Source organism: Sciurus vulgaris (genome assembly GCF_902686455.1).
Source record: "Sciurus vulgaris genome assembly, chromosome: X".
Lineage (NCBI taxonomy): Eukaryota > Metazoa > Chordata > Mammalia > Rodentia > Sciuridae > Sciurus > Sciurus vulgaris.
Window position 1 is genome coordinate 73,097,694 of NC_136471.1, and position 14,373 is coordinate 73,112,066.

General features: G+C 37.5%; 1 protein-coding gene across 1 annotated transcript; it reads left to right on the plus strand.

Annotated features, from left to right (window-relative positions):
• The first annotated feature begins 9,790 nt into the window (after nt 1–9,790).
• Nucleotides 9,791–10,261, plus strand: LOC306651197 (DNA-binding protein inhibitor ID-2-like). Its single transcript, XM_079123671.1, has one exon. The coding sequence runs from the start codon at nt 9,815–9,817 to the stop codon at nt 10,169–10,171; it is 357 nt and encodes a 118-aa protein (XP_078979797.1). The 5' UTR covers nt 9,791–9,814; the 3' UTR covers nt 10,172–10,261.
• Nucleotides 10,262–14,373: the final 4,112 nt, after the last annotated feature.

The following is a 14,373-nucleotide window of genomic DNA, read 5'->3' on the forward strand; positions in this document are numbered from 1 at the left end:
TTAGCAAATTAGGGAGACCCTGTCTCAAGAAGGAAAAAAAGGGCTGGGGATGTGGCTCAGTGGTACAGTGCCCTTCGGTTAAATCTCAATAAAAAAAAATGCTGTCTAATCTTAGCTGATCCAGAGGCTGCACTACACGCTGGTGCTTGAAAAGTGTACTCTGAATCTTGAATGGCCACAGAGAGCTGAGGTGGAAGCCATCTTGTGGCAAGCACACCACAGTGGTGACTGCCAACCCAGAGGATCAAAAAAAAAAAAAAGACACACAAAGCCACAATATGGCAACCGGGTGCCTATTGACTAACCGAGAGTGGGCCTGATGGAACAACATGAATGAATATACCTAGGGGCATTCAAGCTGGAAGGGAGAAGGGGAGTCCAACATGCTTCTCCTTTGTGTCTAGCAGCTCAGGGGACAAGCTGAAGTAGACCCAGAGTCTGGGGGAGGCAAGGGGCACAGTGTAAATACACTCAGGGACTAAGCCCAGGAAGGTTGTGCTTATGGGCAACAGTGAATGAAGGAACAGACACCCTCCCCGATGAGTGGATTCCTGGTGAGGCTCCTGAGAACCACATCTGCAGAAGAGATAGGCTACTGTCTAGCCCCCAGGGGAAGATTAATCTAGTCTCTCCAAAGAAGGCACCACCCAATAAAACCCCATAGACCTGATTACACCTCAACACCTCCTTCTGGAACTCCCTTCACAGAACTCTGCACAAGTGTACCTGGGAATGCATGATTTGGGCCAAATGGACAAAATGCTAACTGACAATATATCCTAACACATCCCACCTCATACTCGTAAGAAGAGAAGCTGAGTCTTATATCAAATGGTTTCAATCTTAAGCCACTTCAACTGGCAGTTCAGAGAGCAACAAAAACAAAAACAAAAACAGGAAGTGGTTAACAATCCCCACCCCTTGATTTCTATATCAATATATAACTTAAGAAGAATTGGGAAGAAAGACTGTTGAAAATAGACAAACACCATTCAATCTGCCAACTATTTTGACCCCCTCCATGGAGAAAGTTGCTTCATTCTTCTCTGATTTTGAATTATAAAATTTTTTCACTTTTAATTTTTTTTATTCTTTCATGTGTGTGTAAGTGTGTGTGCATGTATTTGAATTCATGTGCATGTGCTGTGCTGATTGCTTCAGGGATATTTTTATATATACACTTATTTGTTTACTTACTCTCATATTTAGCATTTTTTAATTATTATTATTATTTAATTAAAAATCATAAATTTACATAGGGCAATGTTGTTTCATTCATTCTGTTATTTTTTTCCCTTCCCCCCCACCCCTCCAACCCCTCTTTTCCCTCTATACAGTCCTTCCTTCCTCCATTCTTACCACCTTCCTTATCCCTAACACTAAATCTAACCCTAACACTAATGCTAACCCCTCCTACCTACCATTATATGTTCTCATCTGCTTATCACCGAGATCATTCATCCTTTAGTTTTTTGAGATTGGCTCATCTCACTTAGCATGATATTCTCCAATTTCGTCCATTTGCCTACAAATGCCATAATTTTATCATTCTTCATGGCAGAGTAATATTCCATTGTATATATATATGCCACAGTTTCTTTATCCATTCATCAACTGAAGGGCATCTAGGTTGGTTCCACAATCTGCTATGGTGAATTGAGCAGCTATGAACATTGATGTGGCTGTATCTCTGTAGTATGCTGATTTTAAGTCCTTTGGGTATAGGCCAAGGAGTGGGATAGCTGGGTCAAATGGTGGGTCCATTCCAAGCTTTCTGAGGAATCTCCATACTGCTTTCAAGAGTGGCTGCACTAATTTGCAAACCCACCAGCAATGTATGAGTGTACCTTTCTCCCCACATCCTCGCCAACACCTATTGTTGCTTGTGTTCTTGATAATCGCCATTCTAATTGGGATGAGATGAAATCTTAGGGTAGTTTTGATTTGCATTTCTCTTATTACTAGAGATGTTGAACTTTTTTTCATATATCTGTTGATTGCTTGTAGATCTCCTTCTGTGAAGTGTCTGTTCATTTCCTTAGCCCATTTGTTGACTGGATTATTTGTATTCTTGGTGTAGAGTTTTTTGAGTTCTTTATAGATTCTGGAAATTAGCGCTCTATCTGAAGTATGAGTGGCAAAGATATTCTCCCACTCTGTAGGCTCTTTCTTCGCATTGCTGATAGTTTCCTTTGCTGAGAGAAAGCTTTTACTTTGAATCTGTCCCAGTTATTGAAACTTGCTTTTATTTCTTCTGCTATGGGAGTCATGTTAAGGAAGTCTGATCCTAAGCCAACAAGTTGAAGGTTTGGACCTACTTTTTCTTTTATAAGATGCAGGGTCTCTGGTCTGATTCTGAGGTCCTTGATCCATTTTGAGTTGAGTTTTGTGCAGGGTGAGAGATAGGGGTTTAATTTCATTCTGTTGCATATGGTTTTCCAGTTTTCCCAGCACCATTTGTTGAAGAGGCTATCTTTTCTCCATTGCATATTTTTGGCACCTTTGTCTAGTATGAGAAAATTGTATTTATTTAGGTTTGTGTCCATGTCCTCTATTCTGTACCATTGATCTACCTGTCTATTTTGGTACCAATACCATGCCGTTGTTGTTAATATTGCTTTGTAATTGAGTTGAAGATCTGGTATTGCGATAGCCCCTGCTTCGCTCTTTGTACTGAGGATTGCCTTAGCTATTCTGGGTTTTTTATTCTTCCAGATGAATTTCATAATTGCTTGCTCTATTTCTCTAAGGTCCATCATTAGGATTTTAATTGGAATTGCATTGAATCTGTATACCACTTTTGGTAGTATGGCCATTTTGACAATATTAATTCTGCCTATCCAAGAACATGGGAGATCTTTCCATCTTCTAAGGTTTTCTTTAATTTCTTTCTTTAGTGTTCTGTAGTTCTCATTGTAGAGGTCTTTCACCTCTTTTGTGAGATTGATTCCCAAGTATTTTATTTTTTTCTATGCTATTGTGAATGGGGTAGTTTTCCTAATTTCTCTTTCTGAAGATTCATCACTTATGTATAAAAATGCGTTGGATTTATGAGCATTGATCGTGTAACCTGCTACTTTACTGAATTCACTTATGAGTTCTCAGAGTTTTCTGGTGGAATTTCCAGGTTCCTCTAAATATATAATCATGTCATCAGCGAACAGGGATAGTTTGAGTTCTTCTTTTCCTATTCGTATCCATTTAATTTCGTTGGTTTGTCTAATTGCTCTGGCTAGAGTCTCGAGAACGATGATGAATAGAAGTGGTGAAAGAGGGCATCCCTGCCTTATTCCAGTTTTTAGGGGGAATGCTTTCAGTTTTTCACCATTTAGAATGATATTGGCCATGGGCTTAGCATAGATGGCCTTTACAATGTTAAGGAATGTTCCCACTACCCCAATTTTTTCTAGTGTTTTGAGCATGAAGGGGTGCTGTGTTTTATTGAATGCTTTTTCTGCTTCTGTGGAAATAATCATGTGATTCTTAACTTTTAGTCTGTTAATATGGTGAATGACATTTATTGATTTCCGGATGTTGAACCAACCTTGCATCCCTGGGATAAAACCCACTTGATCGTGGTGCACTATCTTTTTAATATATTTTTGTATGCAATTTGCTAAAATTTTGTTGAGAATTTTTGCATCGATGTTCATTAAGGAGATTGGTCTGAAATTTTCTTTCCTCGATGTGTCTCGGTCTGGTTTAGGTATCAGGGTGATATTGGCTTCATAGAATGAGTTTGGGAGGGTTCCCTCCTCTTCTATTTCATGGAATACTTTGAGAAGTATTGGAATGAGCTCTTCTTTAAAGGTTTTGTAGAACTCGGCTGAGAACCCATCTGGTCCTGGACTTTTCTTTGTTGGTATGCTTTTGATGACCTCTTCTATTTCATTGCTTGAAATTGATTGATTTAAGTTGTGTATGTCCTCCTCGTTCAGTTTAGGTAATTCATATGTCTCTAGAAACTTGTTGATGTCTTCGAGGTTTTCTGTTTTGTTGGAGTATAGATTTTCAAAATAGCTTCTAATTATGTTTTGTATTTCACTCGTGTCTGTTGTGATATTTCCTTGTTCATTCCGAATTTTAGTGATTTGGGTTTTCTCTCTCTTTCTCTTTGTTAGTGTGGCTAAGGGTTTATCAATTTTGTTTATTTTTTCGAAGAACCAACTATTTATTTTGTCAATTTTTTGTATTGTTTCTTTTGTTTCAATTTCATTGATTTCGGCTCTGATTTTAACTATTTCCTGTCTTCTACTACTTTTGCTGTTGGTCTGCTTTTCTTTCTCTAGGGCTTTGAGCTGTAGGGTTAAGTCGTTTATTTGTTGATTTCTACTTCTTTTGTTGAATGCGCCCCATGAAATAAATCTTCCTCTAAGTACTGCTTTCATAGTGTCCCAGAGGTTTTGATATGATGTGTCTTTGTTCTCATTTACTTCTAAGAATTTTTTAATTTCCCTCCTGATGTCTTCTGTTATCCATTCATCATATAATATTGTATTATTTAATCTCCAGGTTTTGGAGAAGTTTCTGTTTTTTATTCTGTCATTTATTTCTAATTTCAATCCATTATGATCTGATAGAGTACAAGGTAGAATCTCTATTTTCTTATATTTGCTAACAGTAGCTTTGTGGCATAAAACATGGTCTATTTTAGAGAAGGATCCATGTGCTGCTGAGAAGAAAGTGTATTCGTTCTTTGTTGGATGGTATATTCTATATAAGTCGGTTAAGTCTAAATTGTTGATTGTGTTATTGAGATCTATGGTTTCTTTATTCAATTTTTGTTTGGACAATATATCCAGCGGTGAGAGAGGTGTGTTAAAATCGCCTAGTATTATTGTGTTGTGGTCTATTTGATTTCTGGAATTAATAAGGATTTGTTTGACATACATGGATGAGCCAATGTTCAGGGCATAGATATTTATGATTGTTATGTCTTGCTGATTTATGCTTCCCTTAAGCTGTATGTAATATCCTTCTTTATCCCTTCTGACTAGTTTTGGCTTGAAGTCCACATTATCTGAAATGAGGATGGATACTCCAGCTTTTTTGCTGTGTCCGTGTGCATGGTATGTTTTTTCCCATCCTTTCACCTTTAGTCTATGGGTGTCTCTTTCTATGAGATGAGTCTCTTTCAGGCAGCATATTGTTGGATTTTTCTTTTTAATCCAATCTGCCAGTCTATGTCTTTTGATTGATGAGTTCAGGCCATTAACATTCAGGGTTATTATTGAGATATGATTTGTATTACCTGTCATTTGTCTCATTTTTGTTTTTTGACATGATTTGGTTACTCCTTTATTTGACTATTCCTTTAGGCTAGTTCCTCCCGTTGCTGATTTGCATCGTTGTTTTTCATCTCTTCCTCATGGAATATTTTGCTGAGAATGTTCTGCAATGCTGGCTTTCTTTTTGTAAATTCCTTTAGCTTTTGTTTATCATGGAAGGATCCTATTTCATCGTCAAATCTGAAAGTAAGTTTTGCTGGGTATAAGATTCTTGGTTGGCATCCGTTTTCTTTCAGGGCTTGGTAAATGTTGTTCCAGGCCCTTCTAGCTTTTAGGGTCTGGATTGAAAAATCTGCTGATATTCTATTGGTTTCCCCTGAATGTAATTTGATTCTTTACTCTCACGGCCTTTAAAATTCTGTCTTTATTTTGTATGTTAGGTATTTTCATAATAATGTGCCTTGGTGTGGGTCTGTTGTAATTTTGTATATTTGGAGTCCTATAAGCCTCTTGTACTTGGTTTTCCATTTCATTCTTCAGATTTCGGAAATTTTCTGATATTATTTCATTGAATAGATTGTTCATTCCTTTGGTTTGTTTCTCTAAGCCTTCCTCAATCCCAATAATTCTTAAATTTGCCCTTTTCATGATATCCCATAATTCTTGGAGATTCTGTTCATGATTTTTTACCATCTTTTCTGTTTGGTCAACTTTGTTGTCAAGATTCAATATTTTGTCTTCAACATCTGAGGTTCTGTCTTCCGGGTGTTCTATCCTATTGGTTATGGTTTCTACGGAGTTTTTAACTTGGTTTATTGTTTCCTTCATTTCAAGGATTTCTGTTTGGTTTTTTTTCAGTATCTCTAACTCTTTATTGAAATGATCTCTTGCTTCCCATATCTGATCTTTTAACTATTGATAGATGCGATCATTTAATGCCTGCATTTGTTCTTTCATCTCCTCCTTCAATGCCTGCATTTGCTCTTTCATCTCCTCATCTGCTTCCCTGATTGTTTTAATTATGTACATTCTGAACTCCCTTTCTGACATTTCTTCTGCTGTTCTGTCATTGGGTTTATTGATATAGTATCTAGGTTTGTTTGGGACATTTCCTTCCCTTGTTTTCTCATATTGGTCAGATGCCAGTGGGACTCTGTGATATTGCAGATTTCCTCTATTTGCTTATAGTGTCCCTGTAGATTTCCAGTGTATCGCCTCCCAGCCTTCAGTAGCCTGAAATCTTGGAGTAACTTGATAATGCAGTGCTTCCAAAGAAAGCTGCCCCTAGCCCACTACTGGTTCTGGCTCTGTGTGGAAAGGCTCTCACTTGGGGGCCTGCTCCGTGAAGCTGGCCGTGTGGGAGGAGCCCACTGCCGGAGTGCCCAGGGCTGCCTGGGGAAGACTCTATCTGCCCTGCCCTACTCTAATAAGCCATCCAAATCCGGGCCTGCCGCCCGGGGCCGAGCTTCACCGGGTGGGGGAGGCTTACCCCGTGGCTCTATTTTAGTCCGAGTCTCTCAATGCCTCCCCTTCTTGAATTCTGGGTTCTGGAGCTACTGGAGATGCAGTCACCCTCTAGTCCGCCATCTTGGATTGCCCCATCATATTTAGCATTTTTAATGTAATAATTTTTTTCCTAGCATTGTCTTTTGAGGGTTCTGGTGTTTTGGATTGTATATTTTGATTTGGTTTTGTATTATTTTAATTTATTTCTCTTTTCTCTCTCTTATCTTCTCCTGTTGATGCCTGAAGTCTTTCGTTCTCTCTTCCTTTCTCCCAAAACCTTGTTTGCTGTATTTTTCTCCTTCTTCCATATAAACATCACCTGATACATATCTTCTGCATTATCTGTTCATTTTTGAAACTGTAGTGTTTTTTCTACCTTTCTAACACTTTTCCTTTTCCTCTAACTTTATTTTTACTATTTCTCAGAACTATTTGCTTTCTATACCTCCTGCTCCCATCATTAATGCAAATACAATTATAACTGCTGTGGATGTTATACTTGATACCTGCTATTGACTTTAAAGCCATATCTAGTTCATGGTTATTGTTTTCACTGAACAATTGTTCACTTGCTGAGCCCACCATTCCTCTTTATTGATGGAAATTAATGTTGAAGATGTCATAGTAGGAACTGGGTATTTATTTTAACACTGTGTGTTCTTTGTTTTTTCCAATGGTTGTTACTATTGTTTATTTTTTCCTATAGTGTGATGTGCTGAGAACCTTACAGGGACACTAAAAGTTCACAGGTTTGAGATTATGCTGCTGAACTAAACATTCCTTGATATTAATCCAACTCAAAGAAAAGAGGAGAAAAAAAAGCCCCAAATCATCAACCAGGACCCAAGTAGGAAAAATCAGAGAGGCAACTTCAGGCCCCACCCCTTGGCATCCACTCATACATCAAAAACAGAGAAGTACCAGAACAAATATGATAATCACACTCAAAAGAACACACAAAAAAAAAAGAGGTAGAGGAATCCACCTCAATCAATGCACAAGTCCAAGACCTTTGAAAGCATGATAAAACAGGTAAATAAATCGCACCCCCCCAAATCCACAAGTCCCCAACAAAGGATGCCACAGATAGTGAGGTGGATAAAAACCCAGAAAAAGATTATAAAAACCTGAGTATTAAAATATTCAATGAACTTACAGAAGATCTAAGGAAGGAATTGAAGAGAAATTACAGGAAATGAAAGATCACTTTCATAAAGATATAGAAATAGTGAAAAGAAACCAAATGAAACTCCTAGAAAGGAGATGCACAATCAATCAAAATTAAAAACTGGCTTGAAGGCAAATCTAACAGATTAGATTATGTAGAAAATAGAATCTCAGCTCTTCAAGACAGAAATTTAGGCACTGAAGACAGGCTATATGATCTTGACTACACAGAAGGCAATAAAGAGAAAAAAAACTAGAGAACATGACTAGAACATACATCTGGGACAATTTTAGAAGACCAAATATGAGAATGATTGGGATAGAAGAAAACATGGAGATAAAAACTAAAAATATAAAGAAGTACATTTTCAGTGAAATAGCTACAGAAAACTTTCTTCCATTTCAGAACTCAGACATCCACATACAAGAGGAGGCTTACAGGATCTGTTATGGTTTGGATGTGAGGTGACCCCAAAAGCTCACATGTGAGACAATGCAAAGTTCAGAGGAGAAATGATTGGGTTGTGAGAGTCTTAACTCAATCAGTGAGTTAATCACTGATAAGGATTAACTAAGTGGTAACTGAAGTGGTAGGGTGTGGTTGGAGGAGGTGAGAATTGTGGTGTGGCTTTGGGTATTTATTTGTATCTGGCAAGTGGAGATCTCTCTCTGCTTCCTGATCACCATTATATGAGTGACTTCCCTCTGCCATACTTTCCCACCATGATGTTCAAATTCACCTCGAGCCCTGAGAAATGGAGCCAGCCTTCTATGGACTAAAACCTCTGAAACCATGAGCTCTCAAATAAATCTTTTCTCCTCTGTAATTGTGCTTGTCAGGTCCTTTAGTCACAGCAGCAAAATAGGTAACTAAATCAAGATCCCAAATAGACCTAATCAAATGAGAATCTCACCAAGACATATCATAATCAAAATGCCTAACACAGAGTATAAGAAAAGAATAGTAAAAGCTATAAGAGAGAAACATCAGGGCATATTTAGAGGCAAAACAATAACGCTCACTTCTAATTTCTCAACTCAGACCCTAAAATCATGGAGGACCTGGAATGAGATATTCTAGCCCTAAAAGAAAACACCTGCCAGCCAAGATTACTATAGTCATCAAAGCTCAGTTTCAACTTTGAGGAGAAAATAAAATCTTTCCACGACAAGAGTAAACTAAAAGAATTCATGAGCACCAGCACTACAATGAATACTCAAAGATAAACTGCACATAGAGGAACTAAAAATATTTCCGATTCTGAGCAGAGTCTGTGTAGGGAGCGTTCCGTTCCTCAAGCTTATCTGACAGCAGTCACTGACACCATAGTGTAAGTAAGCCAAACAGTCTGAACAGAGAAACTGAGGTAATGGTAGAGGCTCGCCATGGAATGAAGGTCTTTGTAGCTGTTGAGGCTGAGTTTGAACTGAGGAGAGGCCTCGTTCTGACATGCTCACAGAAAGCTGTGATGTGAGCTCCCCCACGCTGCCTTGCCTCATGCTGTGTGCTGGAGCTTGCCATTCCCCCAGTCCTTTGTCTCAGACCTGTTGCTGGGCAGAATTGCTTAGGCATGCTTGGTTTGTTTACACTACCTGGACCCTCGTCATATAGTTCATCTATAGGCTGACTCTGTTATACTATAACAAGCGTGTTAACCTGATTGGATAATGTGTCTATATATGTCCTGTGCAACCCTAAATAAAATTAGATCCGTGCCTTCAGAGCTCCAATGCCTGGGTAAGCGCGCTGGGTAAGGCTAAGAAGGGTAGGCATTGTTTGTCCTCACCCTCAGCAAACCTGTCTCAGAACATCTACAAGCCTGGTGCCAAGCCCAGCTAGCTCAGCAGGCGGTGGTGGCCTGAGCTCCAGGGCAGCCCGCTCCCTCCCGGTCTTTCCTTCCTCTAGGGTCAGCATGAAAGCCTTCAGTTCCAGTATGGTGAGGTCCGTTAGGAAAAACAGTCTGTCAGACCACAACCTGGGCATCTACAAGAGCAAAACTCCGGTCGACGACCCCATGAGCCTGCTGTACAACATGAACGACTGCTACTCCAAGCTCAAGGAACTGGTGCCCAGCATCAAGAAAGTGAGCAAGATGGAAATCCTGCAGCACATCATCAACTACATCTTGGACCCGCAGATCGCCCTGGACTCGCACCCCACTATTGTTAGCCTGCACCACCAGAGACCAGGACAGAACCAGGCATCCAGGACGCTGCTGACTACCCTAAACACGGGTCCTTGCAGGCTTCTGAATTCCCTTCTGAGTTAATGTCAAATGACAGCAAAGCACTTTGTGGCTGAATAAATGGTGTTCATGACTTTTTTTTTTTTTTTCTTTTTGCACAACAACAACAACAAATCCACAGGCTCTTTTAAGGTGCTGAATTTATTTTCAACCATTTCACCAGGAGGACAAATTGAATGGATCTTTTTAAAAAGAAAAACAAATGGAAGGAAAATTAAGAATGATCATCTTCCCAGGGTGTTCTCTGTCCTGGACTGTGATATTCATTATTTATGAAAAAGACTTTAAATGCCCTTTCTGCCGTTGGAAGGTTTTCTTTATATTCTATTCCCACAATGGGGAGCAAAAACGTTAAAATCACAAGGAATTACCCAATCTAAGCAGACTTTGCCTTTTTTCAAAGGTGGAGCGTGAATACCAGAAGGATTCAGTATTCAGTTACTTAAATGAAGTCTTTTGGTCAGAAATTACCTTTTTGATGCAAGCCTACTGAATGCTGTGTATATATTTATACATAAATATATATATATAGAGAGAGAGAGAGAGAGTGAAACCTTGTGAACTCTTTAATTAGAGTTTCCTTGTATAGTGGCAGAGATGTATATTCCTGCATAAAAAGTGTAATGATGTACTTATTCATGCTAAACTTCTTATAAAAGTTTAGTTGTAAACTTAACCCTTTTATACAAAATAAATCAAGTGTGTTTATTGAATGGTGATTGCCTGCTTTATTTCAGAGGACCAGTGCTTTGATTTTTATTATGCTAATGTTATAACTGAACCCAAATAAATACAAGTTCAAATTTATGTAGACTGTATTAAGATTATAATAAAATGTGTCTGAAGTCAAAAAAATAAAATAAAATAAAAATAAAAATATTCCCAAAACCCCAGAACAGAGGGAGTTGAATAGAAGAATAATCCACTAAACAAGAATCATTTAGTAAAATTGCAGGAAAACACAAACACATACCAATACTAATACTAACTATTAATAGTCTCAACTCCAAAATTAAATGACATAGATTAGCAGAATGTACTAAAACTAAGTCCAATAACCTACTGTTTACAAGAGACTCATAAGCAAAGACATCCACAGGCTGAAGGTAAAAGGAAGGCAAAAAATACTCCAGGCATATAGGCCAGGAAAATAAGCAGGAGTAGTTATTCTCCTATCTGACAAAATAGATTTCAAGCAAAAATTAATCAGAAAAAAGACACAGAAAGCCACTACATTCTAGTAAAAAGAACAGTACAACAAGATATAATTATGGTAAACATTTTTGCCCCAAATATCAACACACTCAATTACATAGAAAAAAATACTCCATGGCATTAAATTCCACATAGACCCTAACACAAAAATACTAAAAAATAAGGATGATTTCAATATACGCTTATCACCATTAGACAGGTCATCAAAACATATAATCAATAAATACAACTCCATCCTAAACAATATAAATCAAATGAACCTTACAAATACCTACAGAATATTCCACCCCAAAACAATTTAATTTACCTTCCTAGTTACACATAAAAATTTTCCCAAAATAGATCATATTCTAGGCCACAAAGTCAATCTTAGCAAATGCAAAAAGTTGATATAACCCCATGAATCCTATCAGACCACAATAGAATGTATCAAGAAGTCAACAGCAAGCAAAATAATAAAAACCACATAAGCACATTGAGAATGAACAATACTTTCTTAAATAAAGAATGGGTCAAAGAAGAAATGAGAATAGAAACCAAAAAATTCTTAGAAATGAATGAGAACATAGAAACAATATATCAAAATCTCTAGGACAGCATGAAAGCAGTTCTAAAAGGAAAATTTATAGCACTGAGTGCCTACATTGAAAAATTAGAGATACCTCCCAAAAATACGCTTATGTTCCACATCGATGCCTTAGAATAAGGAGAACAAACTAACCCTAAACCCAGTAGAAGATAAAATAATTAAATCAGAGCCAAAATCAATTAAATTGAGAATAACAAAACAATACATAGGATTAATGTAATGTAGAGTTAGTTCTTTGAAAACACAAATAAGATTGACAAACCCTTAGCCAAACTAACCAAAAGAAAGAGTGAGGAGACACAAATCAACAAGATCAGAGATGAGAAAGGAGATATCACCACAGAACGTTTTTGAAATCCAGAGGTATCAGAACCTATTTTGAAAATTTATACTACAATAAACTGGAAAATCTGGAAGTCACTGACAAATTCCTAGACACATATGACCTGCCCAAATTGAATTAGGAAGATGTAGAAAACCTAAACAGACCAATATTAAGTAATGAATTTTAAACAGAATTAAAAGTCTTCCAAAAATAAAAGCCCAGGACCTGAGGAATCCCTCAGCTGAGTTCTACCAGAGCAGAAGAAATAACACCAGTCTTTCTCAAATTATTTCATGAAATTTAAAGCAAGAGAGAACACTCTCAAATACATTTTATGAAGTATAACCCTCATACTAAAACCAAAGACACATGAAGAAAAGTACATACCAATATCCCTGATAAATATAGATGCAAAAAATCCTTAATAAAAAAATTAGCAAACTGCATTCAAAAGCACATGAAAAAGATAATACACCATGATCCAATTGGTTTATTCCAGGCATGCAATTTTGGTTCAACATATGCAAATCAGTAAATGTAATTCATCACTTAAACATAATTAAGGACAAAAATCACATAATCATCTCAATCGATGCAGAAAAAGTCTGTAATTGTTTAGATGTGGTGTCCCCCAAAATCTCACTAAAAAGCTTCTGCACAGCAAAAGAAGACAATGTAAGAGGGTACAGAGGAGAAATGATTGGGTTGTAAGAGTCTTAACCCAATCAGCAAATTAATCTCCTCATAGGGATTAACTGAGTGGTAACCAAAGTGGTAGGGTGTGGCTGGAGGAGGTGGGAACTGGGGCGTGGATTTGGGTATATATTTGTATCTGTCAAGTGTAGACCTCTTCCTCTGCTTTCTGATCACCATGTGAGCTGCTTCCCTCTGCCACACTCTCCTGTCATGATGTTCTGTCTCACCTCAAGCCCCGAGGAATGGAGCCAGTCTTGGACAAAGTAACCTCTGAAACCGTGAGCCCTCAAACTTTTCCTCCTCTACAATTGTTCTGGTCAGATCTTTTAATCACACCAGTGAAAAAGCTGACTAAAACAAGGCCTTTGATTAAACCCAACTCCCATTCTGGTTAAAAACCCTGGAGAGGCTAGGAATCAAAGGAACTTACCTCAATATAATAAGGGCCATTTAAGACAAATCCAAAGTCAACATCATACTAAACGGAGAAAAACTAAAATGTTTCCTCTGAAATCATGAATAAGACAAAGCTATCCACTCTCATCACTTCTATTCAACATTGTCTTTGAAACATTAGCTAGAGCGATCAGGCAAGAAAAGGAAATCAAAGGGATACAAATAGGACAAAAAGAAGCCAAACCATATCTGTTTGCTAATGACATGATCCTATATCTAGAAGACCCAGAAAACACTACCAGAAGAGTTGTAGGGCTTATAAGTGAGTTTAGCAAAGCAACAGGATACAAGATTCACACCCATAGATCAATAGATTTTCTATACTTCAACAGAGATTCAGTCAAGGTAGAAATCAGAAAAACCATCACATTCACACACCTCAAAAATAATTTAAGTACTTTATAATTAATATAATCAAAGAGGTAAAAGAGCTCTACAATGAAAAGAACACAAAAAAGAAATTGAAGAAGACCTTAGAAGTTGAAAAGACATCCCATGTTCTTGGAGAGGCAGAATCAGTATTGTCAAAATGGCCATAATATCACAAAAATATATACATTCAATGCAATCCCCATCAAAATATCAATGACATTCTTCACAGAATTAGAATAAACAATTCTTAAATTCATTTGGAAGAATTAAAGACAAAGAATAACCAAAGCAATAGTAATCATGAAATGCAAAGCAGGAAACATCACAATACCTGATCTGAAATTATACTACAGAACTGTAGTAACAAAAGCAGCATGGTATTGGCATCAAAATAGACAAAGAACAATGCAACAGAATTGAAGGCATGTACACTAATCCACATACCTGTAGATGTCTGATATTTGACAAAGGTGCCAAAATATATCTTGGAAACAAGATAGACATTTTAACAAAGGAACTGGGAATACTGGATAGCTATATGTAGAAAAATGAAATTAAACAACTCTCTCTTTC

Bases quoted from the DNA above. Each gene is read 5' to 3' on its own strand.
- LOC306651197 (XM_079123671.1), top strand. From the start codon at position 9,815: ATGAAAGCCTTCAGTTCCAGTATGGTGAGGTCCGTTAGGAAAAACAGT.